The sequence below is a fragment of the Procambarus clarkii genome, chromosome 15 (assembly GCF_040958095.1).
Source record: "Procambarus clarkii isolate CNS0578487 chromosome 15, FALCON_Pclarkii_2.0, whole genome shotgun sequence".
Classification (NCBI taxonomy): domain Eukaryota; kingdom Metazoa; phylum Arthropoda; class Malacostraca; order Decapoda; family Cambaridae; genus Procambarus; species Procambarus clarkii.
Window position 1 is genome coordinate 21,268,046 of NC_091164.1, and position 21,399 is coordinate 21,289,444.

The following is a 21,399-nucleotide window of genomic DNA, read 5'->3' on the forward strand; positions in this document are numbered from 1 at the left end:
CCTGTGACCACCACCACCTGCCCGTGACTACCACCACCTGCCCGTGACTACCACCACCTTCCTGTGACCACCACCTGCCCGTGACTACCACCACCTTCCTGTGACCACCACCTGCCCGTGACTACCACCACCTTCCTGTGACCACCACCTGCCCGTGACTACCACCACCTGCCCGTGACTACCACCACTTCCCTGTGACCACCACCTGCCCGTGGCCACCACCTGCCCGTGACTGCCACGTGACCAGGGCCCGGCCACACTCGAGCCCACAGTAATGATGTTCACACTCTTCCGCCCCAGTCAGATCGCAAAGAAATCACAATGGCGTGATATATTAATGAAAATCATTTTGAGGCAACGGAGTGACTTGAACTCGGGACCTGGTGATTCCCAGACAGCTGCCTTAACTACTCGGCCACGGTGGTACACGGGTTGACCAACTTAGAACTCTACCAAGTTCTCTAGGAAATTCTGGAGGCCCGCCCCCCCAAAACCGGGACCCAACCAGGGTTTTCCAGCCAACCCGACCAGCCAGTGTACCACCGTCGCCGAGTGGTTAAGGCAGCCGTCTGGGAATCACCGGGTCTCGAGTTCAAGTCACTCCGTTGCCTCAAAATGATTTTCATTAATATATCACGCCTATTGTGATTTCAATGCGATATATATATATATATATATATATATATATATATATATATATATATGTCGTACCTAGTAGCCAGAACGCACTTCTCAGCCTACTATGCAAGACCAAATTTGCCTAATAAGCCAAGTTTTCCTGAATTAATAAATTTTCTCTAATTTTTTTCTTATGAAATGATAAAGCTACCCATTTCATTATGTATGAGGTCAATTCTTTTTTATTGGAGTTAAAATTAACATAGATATATGACCGAACCTAACCAACCCTACCTAACCTAACCTAACCTATCTTTATAGGTTAGGTTAGGTTAGGTAGCCGAAAAAGTTAGGTTAGGTTAGGTTAGGTAGGTTAGGTAGTCGAAAAAAAAATTAATTCATGAAAACTTGGCTTATTAGGCAAATTTGGCCTTGCATAGTAGGCTGAGAAGTGCGTTCTGGCTACTAGGTACGACATATATATATATATATATATAGAGAGAGAGAGAGAGAGAGAGAGAGAGAGAGAGAGAGAGAGAGAGAGAGAGCCAGAACGCACTTCTCGGACTACTATGCAAGGCCCGATTTGCCTAATAAGCCAAGTTTTCATGAATTAATGTTTTTTCGACTACCTAACCTAACTTTTTCGGCTACCTAACCTAACCTAACCTATAAAGATAGGTTAGGTTAGGTTAGGTAGGGTTGGTTAGGTTCGGTCATATATGCACTTCATATCATATACGCACTTCTCAGCCTACTATGCAAGGCCCGATTTGCCTAATAAGCCAAGTTTTCATGAATTAATTGTTTTTCGACTACCTAACCTACCTAACCTAACCGAACCTAACTTTTTCGGCTACCTAACCTAACCTAACCTATAAAGATAGGTTAGATTAGGTTAGGTAGGGTTGGTTAGGTTCGGTCATATATATACGTTAATTTTAACTCCAATAAAAAAAAATTGACCTCATACATAATGAAATGGGTAGCTTTATCATTTCATAAGAAAAAAATTTGAGAAAATATATTAATTCAGGAAAACTTGGCTTATTAGGCAAATCGTGCCTTGCATAGTAGGCTGAGAAGTGCGTTCTGGCTACTAGGTACGATATATATATATATATATATATATATATATATATATATATATATATATATATATATATATATATATATATATATATATATATATATATATATAATTAGAGACACCACAAGAGACCCTAGAGCAGCAAATTTTCTCTTTCAGCGCCTCAGTGTCGCAATCCAGAGGGGGAATGCTCGCTGCATCCTCGGTTCCTGCCCGGCGTCGGAGTTCTGGGAAATCTACAGCCTCTAGGAAGCGAACTTTCTTTGTGTCCTCTTAATGTTAATTTTTTGTATAAAATCAGATATGTAACTGTATAACCTTGCATATTAAAGTGTACACCATAAAAAAGGGGGGTGGTAGGAGAAGCGAACACTCCTACGTATTCAGAGTTAAATGGCAAGTTTTTCCCCTGAATGTTTTGTGTTCCCTTCTCTGAGGCTGTGGGTCCCTATAATTGCACCAGAGGTGGTACCCCCCCGTATATATATATATATATATATATATATATATATATATATATATATATATATATATATATATATATATATATATATATATATATATATATATATATATATATATATATATATATATATATGTATATATGTCGTACCTAGTAGCCAGAACGCACTTCTCAGCCTACTATGCAAGGCCCGATTTGCCTAATAAGCCAAGTTTTCATGAAACAATGTTTTTTCGACTACCTAACCTACCTAACCTGACCTAACCAAACTTTTTCTGCTACCTAACCGAACCTAACCTTTAAAGATAGGTTAGGGTAGGTTAGGTAGGGATGGTTAGGTTCGGTCATATATCTACGTTAATTTTAAATCTAATAAAAAAAAATGACCTCATACATAATGAAATGGGTAGCTTTATCATTTCATAAGAAAAAAATTAGAGAAAATATATTAATTCGGGAAAACTTGTCTTATTAGGCAAATCGGGCCTTGCATAGTAGGCTGAGAAGTGCGTTCTGGCTACTAGGTACGACATATATATATATATATATATATATATATATATATATATATATATATATATATATATATATATATATATATACCTAGTAGCCAGAACGCACTTCTCAGCCTACTATGCAAGGCCCGATTTGCCTAATAAGCCAAATTTTCCTGAATTAATATATTTTCTCTAATTTTTTTCTTATCAAATGACAAAGCTACCCATTTCATTATGTATGAGGTCAATTTTTTTTATTGGAGTTAAAATTAACGTAGATATATGCCCGAACCTAACCAACCCTACCTAACCTAACCTAACCTATCTTTATAGGTTAGGTTAGGTTAGGTAGCCAAAAAAGTTAGGTTATGTTAGGTTAGGTAGGTTAGGTAGTCGCAAAACAATTAATTCATGAAAACTTGGCTTATTAGGCAAATCGGGCCTTGTATAGTAGGCTGAGAAGTGCGTTCTGGCTACTAGGTACGATATATATATATATATATATATATATATATATATGTCGTACCTAGTAGCCAGAACGCACTTCTCAGCCTACTATGCAAGGCCCGATTTGCCTAATAAGCCAAGTTTTCATGAATTAATTGTTTTTCGACTACCTAACCTACCTAACCTGACCTAACCTAACTTTTTCGGCTACCTAACCAAACCTAACCTATAAAGATAGGTTAGGTTAGGTTAGGTAGGGTTGGTTAGGTTCGGTCATATATCTACGTTAATTTTAACTCCAATAAAATAAAATTGACCTCATACATAATGAAATAGGTAGCTTTATCATTTCATAAGAAAAGAATTAGAAAAAATATATTAATTAAGGAAAACTTGGCTTATTAGGCAAATCGGGCCTTGAATAGTAGGCCAAAAAGTGAGTTCTGGCTACTAGGTACGACATATATATATATATATATATATATATATATATATATATATATATATATATATATATATATATATATATATATATATGTCGTACCTAGTAGCCAGAACTCACTTCTGAGCCTACTATGCAAGGCCCGATTTGCCTAATAAGCCAAGTTTTCATGAATTAATTGCTTTTCGACTACCTAACCTACCTACCTAACCTAACCTAACTTTTTCGGCTACCTAACCGAACCTAACCTATAAAGATAGGTTAGGTTAGGTTAGGTAGGGTTGGTTAGGTTCGGTCATATATCTACGTTAATTTTAACTCCAATAAAAAAAAATTGACCGCATTACATAATGAAATGGGTTGCTTTATCATTTCATAAGAAAAAAATTAGAGAAAATATATTAATTCATGAAAACTTGGCTTATTAGGCAAATCGGGCCTTGCATTAGTAGGCTGAGAAGTGAGTTCTGACTACTAGGTACGACATATATATATATATATATATATATATATATATATATATATATATATATATATATATATATATATATATAGTCGTACCTAGTAGCCAGAACGCACTTCTCAGCCTACTATGCAAGGCCCGATTTGCCTAATAAGCCAAGTTTTCATGAATTAATTGTTTTTCGACTATCTAACCTACCTAACCTAACCTAACCTAACTTTTTCTGCTACCTAACCTAACCTAACCTATAGAGATAGGTTAGGTAAGGTTAGGGAGGGTTGGTTAGGTTTGGTCATATATCTATGTTAATTTTAACTCAAATAAAAAAAAATTATCTCATATATTATGAAAAGGGTAGCTCTATCATTTCATAAGAAAAAAATTAGAGAAAATATATAAATTCAGGAAAACTTGGCTTATTAGGCAAATCGGGCCTTGCATAGTAGGCTGAGAAGTGCGTTCTGGCTACTAGGTACGACATATATATATATATATATATATATATATATATATATATATATATATATATATATATATATATATATATGTCGTACCTAGTAGCCAAAATGCACTTCTCAGCATACTATGCAAGGCCTGATTTGCCTAATAAGTCAAGTTTTACTGAATTAATATATTTTCTCTATTTTTTTTTCTTATGAAATGATAAAGCTACCTATTTCATTATGTATGAGGTCAATTTTTTTTTATTGGAGTTAAAGTGAACGTAGATATATGACCGAACCTAACCAACCCTACCTAACCTAACCTAACCTATCTTTATAGGTTAGGTTAGGTTAGGTAGCCGAAAAAGTTAGGTTAGGTTAGGTAGGTTAGGTAGTCGAAAAAACACTTATTCATGAAAACTTGGCTTATTAGGCAAAGCGGGCCTTGCATAGTAGGCTGAGAAGTGCGTTCTGGCTACTAGGTACGACATATATATATATATATATATATATATATATATATATATATATATATATATATATATGTCGTACCTAGTAGCCAGAACTCACGTTTTGGCCTACTATTCAAGGCCCGATTTGCCTAATAAGCCAAGTTTTCCTGAATTAATATATTTTTTCTAATTTTTTTCTTATGAAATGATAAAGCTACCCATTTCATTATGTATGAGGTCAATTTTTTTTATTGGAGTTAAAATTAACGTAGATATATGACCGAACCTAACCAACCCTACCTAACCTAACCTAACCTATCTTTATAGGTTAGGTTAGGTTAGGTAGCCAAAAAAAGCTAGGTTAGGTTAGGTTAGGTAGGTTAGGTAGACGAAAAAACATTAATTCATGAAAACTTGGCTTATTAGGCAAATCAGGCCTTGAATAGTAGGCTGAGAAGTGCGTTCTGGCTATTAGGTACGACATATATATATATATATATATATATATATGTATATATATATATATATATATATATATATATATATATATATATAATGTTGTACCTAGTAGCCAGAACGTCGTACTCGGCCTACTATGCAAGGCCTGATTTGCCTAATAAGCCAAGTTTTCCTGAGTTTATATATTTTTCAATATTTTTTCTTATGAAATGAAAAAGCTATCCATTTCATTATGTATGAGTTAATTGTTTTTAAATTTGAGTTAAAACTAACTTAGATATATGACCGAACCTAACCAACCCTACCTAACCTATCTTATCCTAACCTAAACTAATACAATTAAGTCAATAATTTATGTTCTTAATATAATATAATAATAATAATTCAAATAAACTAATTGGAAACAATTTATTGAAAATAGAGTAAACCACTCGGCCTGTTAGGCAAATCGGACCTTGCATAGTAGGCCGAGAAGAGTACTCACCTATTTGTGCTTGCGGGGGTTGAGCTTTGGCTCTTTGGTCCCGCCTCTCAACTGTCAATCAACTGGTGTACAGATTCCTGAGCCTACTGGGCTCTATCATATCTACATTTGAAACTGTGTATGGAGTCAGCCTCCACCACATTACTGCCTAATGCATTCCATCCGTTAACTACTCTGACACTGAAAAAGTTCCTTCTAACGTCTCTGCGGCTAATGTGGCTACTCAGTTTCCATCTGTGTCCCCTTGTTCGCATCCCACCAGTGTTGAATAGTTTATCCTTGTTTACCCGGTCGATTCCCCTGAGGATTTTGTAGGTTGTGATCATGTCTCCCGTTACTCTTGTCTTCCAGTGTCGTAAGGTGCATTTCCCGCAGCCTTTCCTCGTAACTCATGCCTCTTAGCTCTGGGACTAGTCTAGTGGCTTAACCTTTGGACTTTTTCCAGCTTTGTCTTGTGCTTGACAAGGTACGGGCTCCATGCTGGGGCCGCATACTCCAGGATTGGTCTTACATATGTGGTGTACAAGATTCTGAATGATTCCTTACACAGGTTCCTGAACGCTGTTCTGATGTTAGCCAGCCTCGCATATACCACAGACGTTATTCTTTTTATGTGGGCTTCAGGAGACAGGTTTGGTGTGATATCAACTCCTAGATCTTTCTCTCTGTCCGTTTCATTAAGTACTCCATCACCTATTCTGTATCCTGTGTCTGGCCTCCTGTTTCCATTGCCTAGTTTCATTACTTTGCATTTACTCGGGTTGAACTTCAACAGCCATTTGTTGGACCATTCACTCAGTCTGGCTAGGTTATCTTGTAGCCTCCTACTATCATCCTCTGTTTCAATTCTCCTCATAATTTTTGCATCATCGGCAAACATTGAGAGAAACGATTCTATACCTTCTGGGAGATCATTTACATATATCAGAAGCAGTATTGGTCCAAGGACTGACCCCTGCGGGACTCCACTCGTAACGTCTCGCCAATCTGAGACCTCACCCCTCACACTGACTCGTTGTCTCCTGTTGCTTAGGTACTCCTTTATCCAATTTAGTACCTTCCCTTTCACTCCAGCCTGCATCTCCAGCTTTTTCCCTAGCCTCTTGTGTGGTACTTACTTTTTCATGGCCCTTGTGGATTTGTTCATTTGATGCATCACGTTAGTGTGATCTCTGTGTGTAATGATGTAAGGGCGAAGAGGGTGAACTGCCTATTGACATAGCTCGGGTGCAGGGGGGAGTTGTGTAAAATCCTGGTTTGTGCCTCGGAGAGGCTATGATATCCAGTATGTTCAGTAGAACTTCAGTTTCAACTCTTTCTAACCCTGTCATAGCTCAGTAGATTACGGCAGTGGTTGGGATGCTCCCGGACGCAGGTTCGAATCCTCGTCACGACCCTTGTGGATTTGTTCTTCTGTCTATCCCCTTTTTTGTATATCGGGACTACGTTAGCTGCTTTCCAAATTTCTGGCAGTTCCCTTGTTGCCAGTGATTTGTTATACACTATGGAGAGTGGTAGGCACAGTTCTTCTGCTCCTTCCTTTAGTATCGAAGGGGAGATTCCATCTGGGCCTATAGCCTTTGTCACATCCAACTCTAGTAAACACTTCCTTACTTCCCCGCTGGTAATGTAAATCTCTTCCAGTGGTTCCTGGTTAGCTATTCCCTCTCTTATCTCTGGAATTTCTCCTTTCTCTAAGGTGAAGACCTCCTGGAATTTCTTATTCAGTTCCTCACACACTTTCTTGTCGTTTGTAGTGAATCCTTCTGCCCCTATCCTTAATTTCATAACCTGTTCCTTTACTGTTGTTTTTCTCCTGATGTGGCTATGCAGCAATTTAGGCTGAGTCTATGCTTTGCTTGCGATGTCATCATTTTCGTATTGTCTTTCTGCCTCTCTTCCCATCCTGACATATTCATTCCTGGCATTCTGGTATCTTTCTCTGCTCTCCAGTGTCCTGTTATTCCTATAGTTTCTCCATGCCCTTTTACTTTGCTGCATAGCTAGCCTACATCTCTGATTAAACCATGGGTTTCTCATCTTCATTTCACTGTTTTCCTTTTGGACTGGGACATACTTGTTTGCTGCATCCTTGCACTTCTGTGTGATGTAGTCCATCATATCTTGGGCCGATTTTCCCCTGAGCTCTGTTTCTCATGCTATATCTGTTAGGGATTTTCTTATCTCCTCATTGTTTCCCTTTCGGTATGCTAACCTTTTGGTTTCGGTATCCCTCCTTGAGTTCAATAACCCTTCTTCAATCAGGTACTCAAACACCAGTACACTGTGGTTGCTCATTCCTACTGGGTTCTCAAAACTGATTTCTCTTATATCAGAGTCGTTCAGAGTGAAGACTAGGTCGAGTCTTGCTGGTTCGTCATTTCCTCTCATCATTGTGGGTTCTCTGACATGCTGGGTTAAAAAGTTTCTAGTCACCACCTCCAATAGTTTGACTCTACACATATCCTCGCCTCTATGCAGTTCCTTGTTCTCCCAGTCAATCCTTCTGTGATTGAAGTCCCCCATGATGAGCAGGTGGGGTCTATTTCTACAGGCAGCAGAGGCTGCCCTCTCAATTACAGTGTTAACTGCCATGTTGTTGTTTTCATACTCTTGACTGGGTCCTCTATCATTTGGCGGAGTGGTGTATATTACTGCTACTACTACTATTCTTGGTCCTCCCATTGTAATGGTGCCTGCTATGTAGTCTCTGAACCCCTCATAGCCCGGGATAACCATCTCCTTAAAACTCCATTTCTTTCTCATGAGTAGGGCCACTCCTCCTCCTCCCCTACCTTTCCTGTCTTTCCTTATTACTGTGTACTCCTGGGGAAACATGACATTCGTTATTATTCCAGAGAGTTTTGTTTCAGTGAGTCCGATTACATCTGGGTTCATTTCTTGTGCTCTTTCCCTTAGTTCACTTGTCTTGCTTATGATCCCATGTATGTTCGAGTACATCACCCTGAAACTGACTCTCTTCTGCTTCTCCTCTGGGGGGTCCTTTGGGATCTGGGGTGAGTGAGAGCTGGGAGGATCTGGTACGGGGAGACTGGTGGAGGAGGGAGGGCTTGGGGGGTTAGGGAGAGGGGGTGGGTAGGGAGGGGTGAGAGGGGGAGGGTAGGGGGGGAGAGTGAGAGGGGGAGGGTTGGGGGGAGAGTGAGAGGGGAAGGGTTGGGGGGTGAGAGGGGGAGGGTTGGGGGAGCATGGGGGGAGGAGAGGATTTGGGGGATGGGGAAGATGGGGGGCAGAAAAGAGGGTGGGGTGGCGTGGGAGGAAAAGGAAGGCTGAGGTGGGTGAGGAAGAGGGGAGGGTTTAGGGAAGTGGTGGAGAGGGGAAGACTTAGGTGGAATGGGGAAGAGTGGATGGCTTAGGGGGCCGGGGAGAACAGAGATCTTGGGGGTGGGAGAGACGGGAGGCCATGTGGGAAAAGGGAGGGCTTGGGGGATGGGGGAGAAGGGAGGTCCTGGGGAGAGGGGTAAGTGTGAGGAGGGGGGTGGGTGGGGAGAGGGTGCCCTTGGTGGTTACTTAGTGGGAGGCTGACAGGGAATGGGGCAGGTAGGGTGTCTGTTGGGTAGACTGTGGGGGTGGTGCCCCACTCCCTGTGGCTGTTGCACAGTTTGAGGAGGGTTCCCCACTTCCCTCTGGGATTGTAGGGTTCGGGAATGTGGTTCTCTGATTCCTCTCTCTCTCCCTGCGCTCCTTCCTCTCATCTGTTGCCTGCTTTCTCTCTTCCCTTGTCATATCCCTCTGCATGAATACTTTTTTGAACTTCTGTAAACTTGCTAGACAGCTCTTTCTTGCTAACAGTTCCTCTTTCGTGATTTCGCTCATGAATACTACCTTCATCATTCGGTCTCTGTCCTTGTTGTACTTTCCAAGCCTGAAAACCTTTTCAACATTTTAGTCAGTTCCCTCCATTCTTACCTCTTTAAGGATCTCAGTAACTATGTTTTTGTCCTTGTCTCTCCACTCCTTTGGGCTGGTCAGTGTGTTCTGGCTACTAGGTACGACATACGTATATATATATATATATATATATATATATATATATATATATATATATATATATATATGTATATATATATATATATATATATATATATATATATATATATATATATATATACATATATATATATATATATATATATATATATATATATATATATATATATATATACATATATATATATATATATATATATATATATATATATATATATATACATATATATATATATATATATATATATATATATATATATATATATATATATATATATATATTAGTATATTTTGGTAGCAGTCTTTCCTGTAGACATATATTATTAAATATGACCGAAAAAGTAAGATTAATAATTCTAACACGAATTTTCTCGATCTTTCGAACATTTCTTTTCACTGTTGGTGGTAATTCAAAAATCAATTCTCCAAAATTAATTTTTATTTCTAGTCTGACGCGACACTTGAGCGCGTTTCGTAAAACTTATTACATTTTCAAAGACTTTAGTTTACACATACACAACTGAATAGAACTTACACATCTCCGATTTGTGTATATCTACATTTGAGTGAGGTGGATGGGGTGAGGTGGTATTAATAGGGTATTAATTTCATCAACACAAGACAGAACACGAAACAATGGGTATTGAATGGAAGTGATTGTAGAAAGCCTATTGGTCCATATTTCTTGATGCTTCTATATTGGAGCGGAGTCTTGAGGTGGGTAGAATATAGTTGTGCATTAATTGGCTGTTGATTGCTGGTGTTGACTTTTTAATGTGTAGTGCATCGCAAACGTCAAGCCGTCTGCTATCGCTGTATCTATCGATGATTTCTGTGTTGTTTACTAGGATTTCTCTGGCGATGGTTTGGTTGTGGGAAGAGATTATATGTTCCTTAGTGGAGCCCTGTTGCTTATGCATCGTTAAACGCCTAGAAAGAGATGTTGTTGTCTTGCCTATATACTGGGTTTTTTGGAGCTTACAGTCCCCAAGAGGGCATTTGAAGGCATAGACGACGTTGGTCTCTTTTAAAGTGTTCTGCTTTGTGTCTGGAGAGTTTCTCATGAGTAGGCTGGCCGTTTTTCTAGTTTTATTATAAATCGTCAGTTGTATCCTCTGATTTTTGTCTGTAGGGATAACGTTTCTATTAACAATATCTTTCAGGACCCTTTCCTCTGTTTTATGAGCTGTGGAAAAGAAGTTCCTGTAAAATAGTCTAATAGGGGGTATAGCTGTTGTGTTAGTTGTCTCTTCAGAGGTTGCATGGCGTTCCACTTTCCTTCTTATAATGTCTTCGACGAAACCATTTGAGAAGCCGTTGTTGTCTAGGACCTGCCTTACCCTACAGAGTTCTTCGTCGACTTGATTCCATTCTGAGCTGTGGCTGAGAGCACGGTCGACATATGCGTTAACAACACTCCTCTTGTACCTGTCCGGGCAGTCACTGTTGGCATTTAGGCACATTCCTATGTTCGTTTCCTTAGTGTAGACTGCAGTGTGGAAACCTCCGCTCTTTTCCATGACTGTTACATCTAGAAAAGGCAGCTTCCCATCCTTTTCCATCTCGTAAGTCAAACGCAGCACGGAACTCTGCTCAAACGCCTCCTTCAGCTCCTGCAGATGTCTGACATCAGGTACCTGTGTAAAAATGTCGTCAACATACCTGCAGTATATGGCCGGTTTCAAGTTCATGTCGACTAAGACTTTTTGCTCGATGGTACCCATGTAGAAGTTTGCAAACAGGACACCTAGGGGAGAACCCATGGCGACCCCATCTACTTGCTTATACATGTGCCCATCCGGGCTCAAGAAGGGTGCCTCTTTAGTACAAGCTTGGAGTAGTTTCCTTAGAATATTTTCTGGTATGTCAAGAGGAGTACAGGCCGGATCACGATACCCTCTGTCGGCTATCATCCCGATTGTCTCGTCCACAGGTACGTTGGTAAACAGTGATTCTACGTCCAACGAGGCTCTTATCCCTGTGGCCCGTGTGCCCCGCAGTAAGTCAACAAATTCCTTTGGAGACGTCAGGCTGAAGGCGCAAGGGACATAAGGAGTCAGCAGGCCATTGAGTCGCTTCGCCAGTCTGTACGTGGGTGTGGGTATCTGGCTAATGATTGGCCGAAGTAGGCCAAGAATCGAGGCAATTACAGAAGCACCATACTGTCCCCCGAGCTCAAAGCGGCAGCTAAAAGCCTTCGTGAGAACAAGGAGATAGTTGTCAGGAGAGGTGACAAGTCGCCAATATACGTCATTCTTAAAAAAGACGAATATCTGGCGAAAATGAACCTCATACTCTCTGACCAAACTAAATTCCAAAGGGTAACGAAGGACACTACAGCCGAATTGAAAGCAAAGGTCAACAAACTGATCGAAACTGTGAACGCCAAGAAATCTGGACTCCACCTGCCAAAGATTATTGGGGAATATAAACCTGGATATGCGTATGGAAATGTCAAGACACACAAGCCTGGAAACCCACTTCGGCCAATCATTAGCCAGATACCCACACCCACGTACAGACTGGCGAAGCGACTCAACGGCCTGCTGACTCCTTATGTCCCTTGCGCCTTCAGCCTGAAGTCTCCAAAGGAATTTGTTGACTTACTGCGGGGCACACGGGCCACAGGGATAAGAGCCTCGTTGGACGTAGAATCACTGTTTACCAACGTACCTGTGGACGAGACAATCGGGATGATAGCCGACAGAGTGTATCGTGACATACCAGAAAATATTCCAAGGAAACTACTCCAAGCTTGTACTAAAGAGGCACCCTTCTTGAGCCCGGATGGGCACATGTATAAGCAAGTAGATGGGGTCGCCATGGGTTCTCCCCTAGGTGTCCTGTTTGTGAACTTCTACATGGGTACCATCGAACAAAAGGTCTTAGTCGACATGAACTTGAAACCTGCCATATACTGCAGGTATGTTGACGACATTTTTACACAGGTACCTGAAGTTAGACATCTGCAGGAGCTGAAGGAGGCATTTAAGCAGAATTCTGTCTTGCGTTTCACTTACGAGATGGAGAAGGATGGGAAGCTGCCCTTTCTAGATGTAACAGTCATGGAAAAGAGTGGAGGTTTCCACACTGCAGTCTACACTAAGGAAACAAACATAGGAATGTGCCTCAATGCCAACAGTGACTGCCCAGACAGGTACAAGAGGAGTGTTGTTAATGCTTATGTCGACCGTGCTCTCAGCCACAGCTCAGAATGGAAGCAAGTCGATGAAGAACTCTGTAGGGTAAGGCAGGTCCTAGTCAACAACGGCTTCTAAAATGGTTTCGTTGAAGACAACATAAGAAGGAAGGTGAAACGCCATGCAAGCTCTGAAGAGACAACTAACACAACACCTGTACCCCCTATTAGACTATTTTACAGGAACTTCTTTTCCACAGCTCATAAAATGGAGGAAAAGGTCCTGAAAGATATTGTTAATAGGAACGTTATCCCTACAGACAAAAATCAGAAGATACAATTGACGTTTTACTATAAAACCAAAAAAACGGCCAACCTACTCATGAGAAACTCTCCAGACACAAAGCAGAACGTTTTAAAAGAGACCAATGTCGTCTATGCCTTCAAATGCCCACTTGGGGACTGTAAGCCTCAAAGAACTCAGCATATAGGCAAGACAACAACATCTCTTTCCAGGTGATTAACGATGCATAAGCAACAGGGCTCCATTAAGGAACATATAATCTCTTCCCACAACCAGACCATCACCAGAGAAGTCTTAACAAAAAACACAGAAATCATCGATATATACAGCGATAGCAGGCGGCTTGATATCTGCGAGGCACTACACATTAAGAAGTCAACACCAGCAATCAACAGCCAATTAATGCACAACTATATTCTACCCACTTCAAGACTCCGCACCAATATAAAAGCATCAAGAAATATGGGCCAATAGACCCTCTGTAGTTACTTCCATTCTTACCTTTAACTTACCCAATATTATACCCATTGTTTCGTGTTCTGTCTTGTGTTGAAAGTATGTTTTCACCTCATTCAAAACTGTTGTAACATATCACCTCACCCAAATGCAGGTATATAAAATAAAAGCCATTTAAAAATTATAGCATGGTAGAACTCTGTTTAGTGTTTGCAGGTTATAGCTGTGTGTGTGTAAACTAAAGTCTTTGAAAATGTAATAAGTTATTACGAAACGTGTTCAAGTGTCGCGTCAGACTAGAAATAAAAATGAATTTTGGAGAATTGATTTTTCAATTACCATCGGCAGTGAAAAGAAACATAAGAATTATTGAGAAAATTCGTGTTAGAATTATTAATCTTACTTTTTCGGTCATATTTAATAATATATGTTTACAAGAAAGACTGCTACCAAAATATAATAATAATAATAATAATAATAATAATAATAATAATAATAATAATAATAATAATAATAATAATAATAATAATAATAATATATATATATATATATATATATATATATATATATATATATATATATATCATATATATATATATATATATTATATATATATATATATATATATATATATAATATATATATATATATATATATATATATATATATATATATATATATATATATATATATATATATTATATATATATATATATATATATATATATATATATATATATATATATATATTATATATATATATATATATATATATATATATGTATATGTATATATATATATATATATATATATATATATATATATATATATATATATATATATATATATATATATATATATATATATATAACTCAACCAGGATTCGATCATGCATTACTAGGGTTTTAGCCACTGGCATACACAATACTGATACCACTCCACCAGTGACAGGTGTCAGTACTGTCAGTGCCAGGTGGATCAATGTAGGTTCGAATCTGCTTGATCTGCTTGATGAGGTTCTGGGAGTTCTTCTACTCCCCAATCCTTGTCAGGACTTAAGAGTTATTTACTGGCATTCGGGTCATTTAAATATATCATTGTAATTTAATTAACCATTTTCAATGAAACTAAAACTAGTCGCATCTTTCATCATCTCTCGTAAATGTTCGTAAATGCTGTTAGCAAAGGTGAGGGGCAGCCATTAGGCAGAGGGCAGCCATTAGGGTGAGGGGCAGCCATTAGGGTGAGGGGCAGTCATTAAGGTGATGGCAACAATTAGGGTGAAAGAAAATACTAGCATGAGGCCAATCATCAGGATGATGAATGCCACCAAGGTGTGGGCACCCACCAGGTGACAGTAACAATCAGGGTGACGAAAGCCACTAGGGTGAGGGCAGATACCACTGTGATGACAAGTATTAGGGCAAGGGGCAGCCGCCAAGGTGATGACAAGTATTAGGGTGAGGGGCAGCCGGCAAGGTGATGACAAGTATTAGGGTGAGGGGCAGCCGCCAAGGTGATGACAAGTATTAGGGTGAGGGGCAGCCGCCAAGGTGATGACAAGTATTAGGGTGAGGGGCAGCCGACAAGGTGATGACAAGTATTAGGGTTAGGGGCAGCCGGCAAGGTGATGACAAGTATTAGGGTGAGGGGCAGCCGCCAAGGTGATGACAAGTATTAGGGTTAGGGGCAGCCGCCAAGGTGATGGCAAGTATTAGGGTGAGGGGCAGCCGCCAAGGTGATGGCAAGTATTAGGGTGAGGGGCAGCCACCAAGGTGATGGCAAGTATTAGGGTGAGGGGCTGCCACCAAGGTGATGACAAGTATTAGGGTGAGGGACAACCGCCAAGGTGATGGCAAGTATTGGGGTGAGGGGCAGCCGCCAAGGTGATGGCAAGTATTAGGGTGAGGGGCAGCCACCAAGGTGATAGCAACAACCTACGAAAGATCAGCCACCAGTGTGATAACCGCCAACAGGGTGATAACCGCCAAAAGGGTAATGATGATAAACACTTACATAATTTCATCCACCCTGGCGATGATAGCCACCAGGGTGATGATAGCCACCAGGGTGATGATAGCTAACAAGGTGATGATAATCACCAGGGTGTTGGCAGCTACACGGATGATGGCAACCACCATAGTGAAGGCAGCCACCAGGATGATGAGGGCCACCAGGGTGAAGGCAGCCACCAGGATGATGAGGGCCACCAGGGTGAAGGCAGCCACCAGGATGATGAGGGCCACCAGGGTGAAGGCAACCACCAGGATGATGAGGGCCACCAGGGTGAAGGCAGCCACCAGGATGATGAGGGCCACCAGGGTGAAGGCAGCCACCAGGATGATGAGGGCCACCAGGGTGAAGGCAACCACCAGGATGATGAGGGCCACCAGGGTGAAGGCAGCTACCAGGATGATGAGGGCCACCAGGGTAAAGGCAGCCACCAGGATGATGAGGGCCACCAGGGTGAAGGCAGCCGCCAGGATGATGAGGGCCACCAGGGTGAAGGCAGCCACCAGGATGATGAGGGCCACCAGGGTGAAGGCAGCCACCAAGATGATGAGGGCCACCAGGGTGAAGGCAGCCACCAGGATGATGAGGGCCACCAGGGTGAAGGCAGCCACCAGGATGATGAGGGCCACCAGGGTAAAGGCAGCCACCAGGATGATGAGGGCCACCAGGGTGAAGGCAGCCGCCAGGATGATGAGGGCCACCAGGGTGAAGGCAGCCACCAGGATGATGAGGGCCACCAGGGTGAAGGCAGCCACCAAGATGATGAGGGCCACCAGGGTGAATGCAGCCACAAGGATGATGAGGGCCACCAGGGTGAAGGCAGCCACCAGGATGATGAGGGCCACCAGGGTGAAGGCAGCCACCAGGATGATGAGGGCCACCAGGATGAGGGCAGCCACTAGTGGATAGTTGCAACTAGGGTGAGAGCAGCTGCCAACAACAGCACTGACACGTCGTAGGGTGAGTGACCTCCATGCTGCATCGCCTCAGGATATTCCCCTGAAATTAAAGAAAATATATAATTACACAGCCAGAGTATGAATATTATAACACCGCTAGAGCGGCACCCGTATACCTGCTAGAGCGGCACCCGTATACTTGCTAGAGCGGCACCCGTATACCTGCTAGAGCGGCACCCGTATACCTGCTAGAGCGGCACCCGTATACCTGCTAGAGCGGCACCCGTATACCTGCTAGAGCGGCACCCGTATACTTGCTACAGCGGCACTCATATACCTGCTAGAGCGGCACTCATATACCTGCTAGAGCGGCACCCGTATACTTGCTAGAGCGGCACCCGTATACCTGCTTGAGCGGCACCCATATACCTGCTAGAGCGGCACCCGTATACCTGCTAGAGCGGCACTCATATACCTGCTAGAGCGGCACTCATATACCTGCTAGAGCGGCACTCATATACCTGCTAGAGCGGCACTCATATACCTGCTAGAGCGGCACCCGTATACCTGCTAGAGCGGCACTCATATACCTGCTAGAGCGGCACCCGTATACCTGCTAGAGCGGCACTCATATACCTGCTAGAGCGGCACTCATATACCTGCTAGAGCGGCACCCGTATACCTGCTAGAGCGGCACTCATATACCTGCTAGAGCGGCACTCATATACCTGCTAGAGCGGCACCCGTATACCTGCTAGAGCGGCACTCATATACCTGCTAGAGCGGCACCCGTATACCTGCTAGAGCGGTACCCGTATACCTGCTAGAGTGGCACCCGTATACCTGCTTGAGCGGCACCCGTATACCTGCTAGAGCGGCACTCATATACCTGCTAGAGCGGCACCCGTATACCTGCTAGAGCGGCACCCGTATACCTGCTAGAGCGGCACCCGTATACCTGCTAGAGCGGTACCCGTATACCTGCTAGAGTGGCACCCGTATACCTGCTTGAGCGGCACCCGTATACCTGCTTGAGCGGCACCCATATACCTGCTAGAGCGGCACCCGTATACCTGCTAGAGCGGCACTCATATACCTGCTAGAGCGGCACTCATATACCTGCTAGAGCGGCGCTCATATACCTGCTAGAGCGGCACCCGTATACCTGCTAGAGCGGCAATCATATACCTGCTAGAGCGGCACTCATATACCTGCTAGAGCGGCACCCGTATACCTGCTAGAGCGGCACTCATATACCTGCTAGAGCGGCACCCGTATACCTGCTAGAGCGGCACTCATATACCTGCTAGAGCGGCACCTGTATACCTGCTAGAGCGGCACTCATATACCTGCTAGAGCGGCACCCGTATACCTGCTAGAGCGGTACCCGTATACCTGCTAGAGTGGCACCCGTATACCTGCTTGAGCGGCACCCGTATACCTGCTAGAGCGGCACTCATATACCTGCTAGAGCGGCACTCATATACCTGCTAGAGCGGCACCCGTATACCTGCTAGAGCGGCACCCGTATACCTGCTAGAGCGGCACCTGTATACTTGCTAGAGCGGCACCCGTATACCTGCAAGAGCGGCACCCGTATACCTGCTAGAGCGGCACCCGTATATCTGCTAGAGCGGCACTCATATACCTGCTAGAGCGGCACCCGTATACTTGCTAGAGAGGTACCCGTATACCTGCTAGAGTGGCACCCGTATACCTGCTTGAGCGGCACCCGTATACCTGCTTGAGCGGCACCCGTATACCTGCTAAAGCGGCACCCGTATACCTGCTAGAGCGGCACCCATATACCTGCTAAAGCGGCACTCATATACCTGCTAGAGCGGCACCCGTATACCTGCTAGAGCGGCACCCGTATACTTGCTAGAGCGGCACCCGTATACCTGCTAGAGCGGCACCCGTATACCTGCTAGAGCGGCACCCGTATACTTGCTAGAGCGGCACCCGTATACCTGCTAGAGCGGCACCCGTATACCTGCTAGAGCGGCACCCGTATACCTGCTAGAGCGGCACTCATATACCTGCTAGAGCGGCACCCGTATACCTGCTAGAGCGGTACCCGTATACCTGCTAGAGTGGCACCCGTATACCTGCTTGAGCGGCACCCGTATACCTGCTTGAGCGGCACCCGTATACCTGCTAAAGCGGCACCCGTATACCTGCTAGAGCGGCACCCATATACCTGCTAAAGCGGCACTCATATACCTGCTAGAGCGGCACCCGTATACCTGCTAGAGCGGCACTCCTATACCTGCTAGAGCGGCACTCATATACCTGCTAGAGCGGCACTCATATACCTGCTAGAGCGGCACCCGTATACCTGCTAGAGCGGCACTCATATACCTGCTAGAGCGGCACCCATATACCTGCTAGAGCGGCACTCATATACCTGCTAGAGCGGCACTCATATACCTGCTAGAGCGGCACTCATATACCTGCTAGAGTGGCACCCGTATACCTGCTAGAGCGGCACTCATATACCTGCTAGAGCGGCTCCCGTATACCTGCTAGAGCGGCACTCATATACCTGCTAGAGCGGCACCCGTATACCTGCTAGAGCGGCACTCATATACCTGCTAGAGCGGCACTCATATACCTGCTAGAGCGGCACCCGTATACCTGCTAGAGCGGCACTCATATACCTGCTAGAGCGGCACCCGTATACCTGCTAGAGCGGCACTCATATACCTGCTAGAGCGGCACTCATATACCTGCTAGAGCGGCACCCGTATACCTGCTAGAGCGGCACTCATATACCTGCTAGAGCGGCACCCGTTTACCTGCTAGAGCGGCACTCACATACCTGCTAGAGCGGCACTCATATACCTGCTAGAGCGGCACCCGTATACCTGCTAGAGCGGCACTCATATACCTGCTAGAGCGGCACCCATATACCTGCTAGAGCGGCACTCATATACCTGCTAGAGCGGCACTCGTATACCTGCTAGAGCGGCACTCATATACCTGCTAGAGCGGCACTCATATACCTGCTAGAGTGGCACTCGTATACCTGCTAGAGTGACACTCATATACCTGCTAGAGCGGCACTTATATACCTGCTAGAGTGGCACTCATATACCTGCTAGAGCGTCACTCATATACCTGGTAGAGTGGCACCCGTATACCTCCTAGAGTGGCACCCGTATACCTGCTAGAGCGGCACTCATATACCTGCTAGAGCGGCACTCATATACCTGCTAGAGCGGCACCCGTATACCTGCTAGAGCGGCACTCATATACCTGCTAGAGCGGCACTCATATACCTGCTAGAGTGGCACTCGTATACCTGCTAGAGTGACGCTCATATACCTGCTAGAGCGGCACCTATATACCTGCTAGAGTGGCACTCATATACCTGCTAGAGCGTCACTCATATACCTGGTAGAGTGGCACCCGTATACCTCCTAGAGTGGCACCCGTATACCTGCTAGAGCGGCACTCATATACCTGCTAGAGCGGCACTCATATACCTGCTAGAGCGGCAGTCATATACCTGCTAGAGCGGCACCCGTATACCTGCTAGAGCGGCACTCATATACCTGCTAGAGCGGCACCCGTATACCTGCTAGAGCGGCACTCATATACCTGCTAGAGCGGCACCCGTATACCTGCTAGAGCGGCACTCATATTCCTGCTAGAGCGGCACCCGTATACCTGCTAGAGCGGCACTCATATACCTGCTAGAGCGGCACCCGTATACCTGCTAGAGCGGCACCCATATACCTGCTAAAGCGGCACTCATATACCTGCTAGAGCGGCACCCGTATACCTGCTAGAGCGGCACTCATATACCTGCTAGAGCGGCACCCGTATACCTGCTAGAGCGGCACTCATATACCTGCTAGAGCGGCACTCATATACCTGCTAGAGCGGCACCCGTATACCTGCTAGAGCGGCACTCATATACCTGCTAGAGCGGCACTCATATACCTGCTAGAGCGGCACTCATATACCTGCTAGAGCGGCACTTGTATACCTGCTAGAGCGCCACTCATATACCTGGTAGAGTGGCACCCGTATACCTCCTAGAGCGGCACCCGTATACCTGCTAGAGTGACACTCATATACCTGCTAGAGCGGCACTCATATACCTGCTAGAGCGGCACTCATATACCTGCTAGAGCGGCACTCATATACCTGCTAGAGCGGCACTCATATACCTGCTAGAGTGGCACTCATATACCTGCTAGAGCGGCACTTCTATTTCACGACAGTTATGACCCCAGTGTATGAACAAATATCTAAATATATTTTTCATTCACTTGGGCACCAGGAGACTTGAACCCCTGACCCCACAGGCATGAGGCGGAAAGTCTACCACTGTACTATGAGATTAGCCAAAATAGGAAAGTTACCAGAGGATTCCAACCATGCACTGCCCAAATGAAATTGTTTACATTTTCCACCATGATACTGTAACAAGTAATCCTTATATTCGCTCCATTATCTCATTATCTTAATGGAGTAACTAATTAGCACTAATTACACAAGCTATAATCCTATCCCTAATTACAGGTAACAGTTCTCACATCCTCCTATCCTAGTTTATTTATTTATTTATTTATGCATATACAAGAATGTACATAAGGAATGTGAGGATACAAATATGGTAATTACAGTCTTGTAAAGCCACTAGCACGCGCAGCGTTTCGGGCAGGTCCTTAATCTAAGAAAATTTTAAGGAGGTAAATACTTGCAAAATTT

At 43.6% G+C, this 21,399-nt stretch overlaps 2 protein-coding genes across 2 annotated transcripts in view; one reads left to right on the forward strand and one right to left on the reverse strand.

Moving 5' to 3' along the window:
* Window positions 1-16,667, forward strand: part of LOC138364970 (uncharacterized) — a 59,603-nt gene extending 42,936 nt beyond the window's left edge. The window contains exons 3-5 of the mRNA XM_069325057.1: window positions 12,790-12,922; window positions 15,871-16,627; window positions 16,663-16,667. Of these exons, the coding sequence (XP_069181158.1) occupies window positions 12,790-12,922; window positions 15,871-16,627; window positions 16,663-16,667 (895 nt within the window). The remainder of the gene's footprint in view (window positions 1-12,789; window positions 12,923-15,870; window positions 16,628-16,662) is intronic.
* The window catches only part of LOC123759125 (zwei Ig domain protein zig-8), a 267,274-nt gene continuing 262,475 nt past the window's right edge, over window positions 16,601-21,399 (reverse strand). The window contains exon 7 of the mRNA XM_045743995.2: window positions 16,601-16,777. Within this exon, the coding sequence (XP_045599951.1) occupies window positions 16,677-16,777 (101 nt within the window). The 3' untranslated portion in view covers window positions 16,601-16,676. The remainder of the gene's footprint in view (window positions 16,778-21,399) is intronic.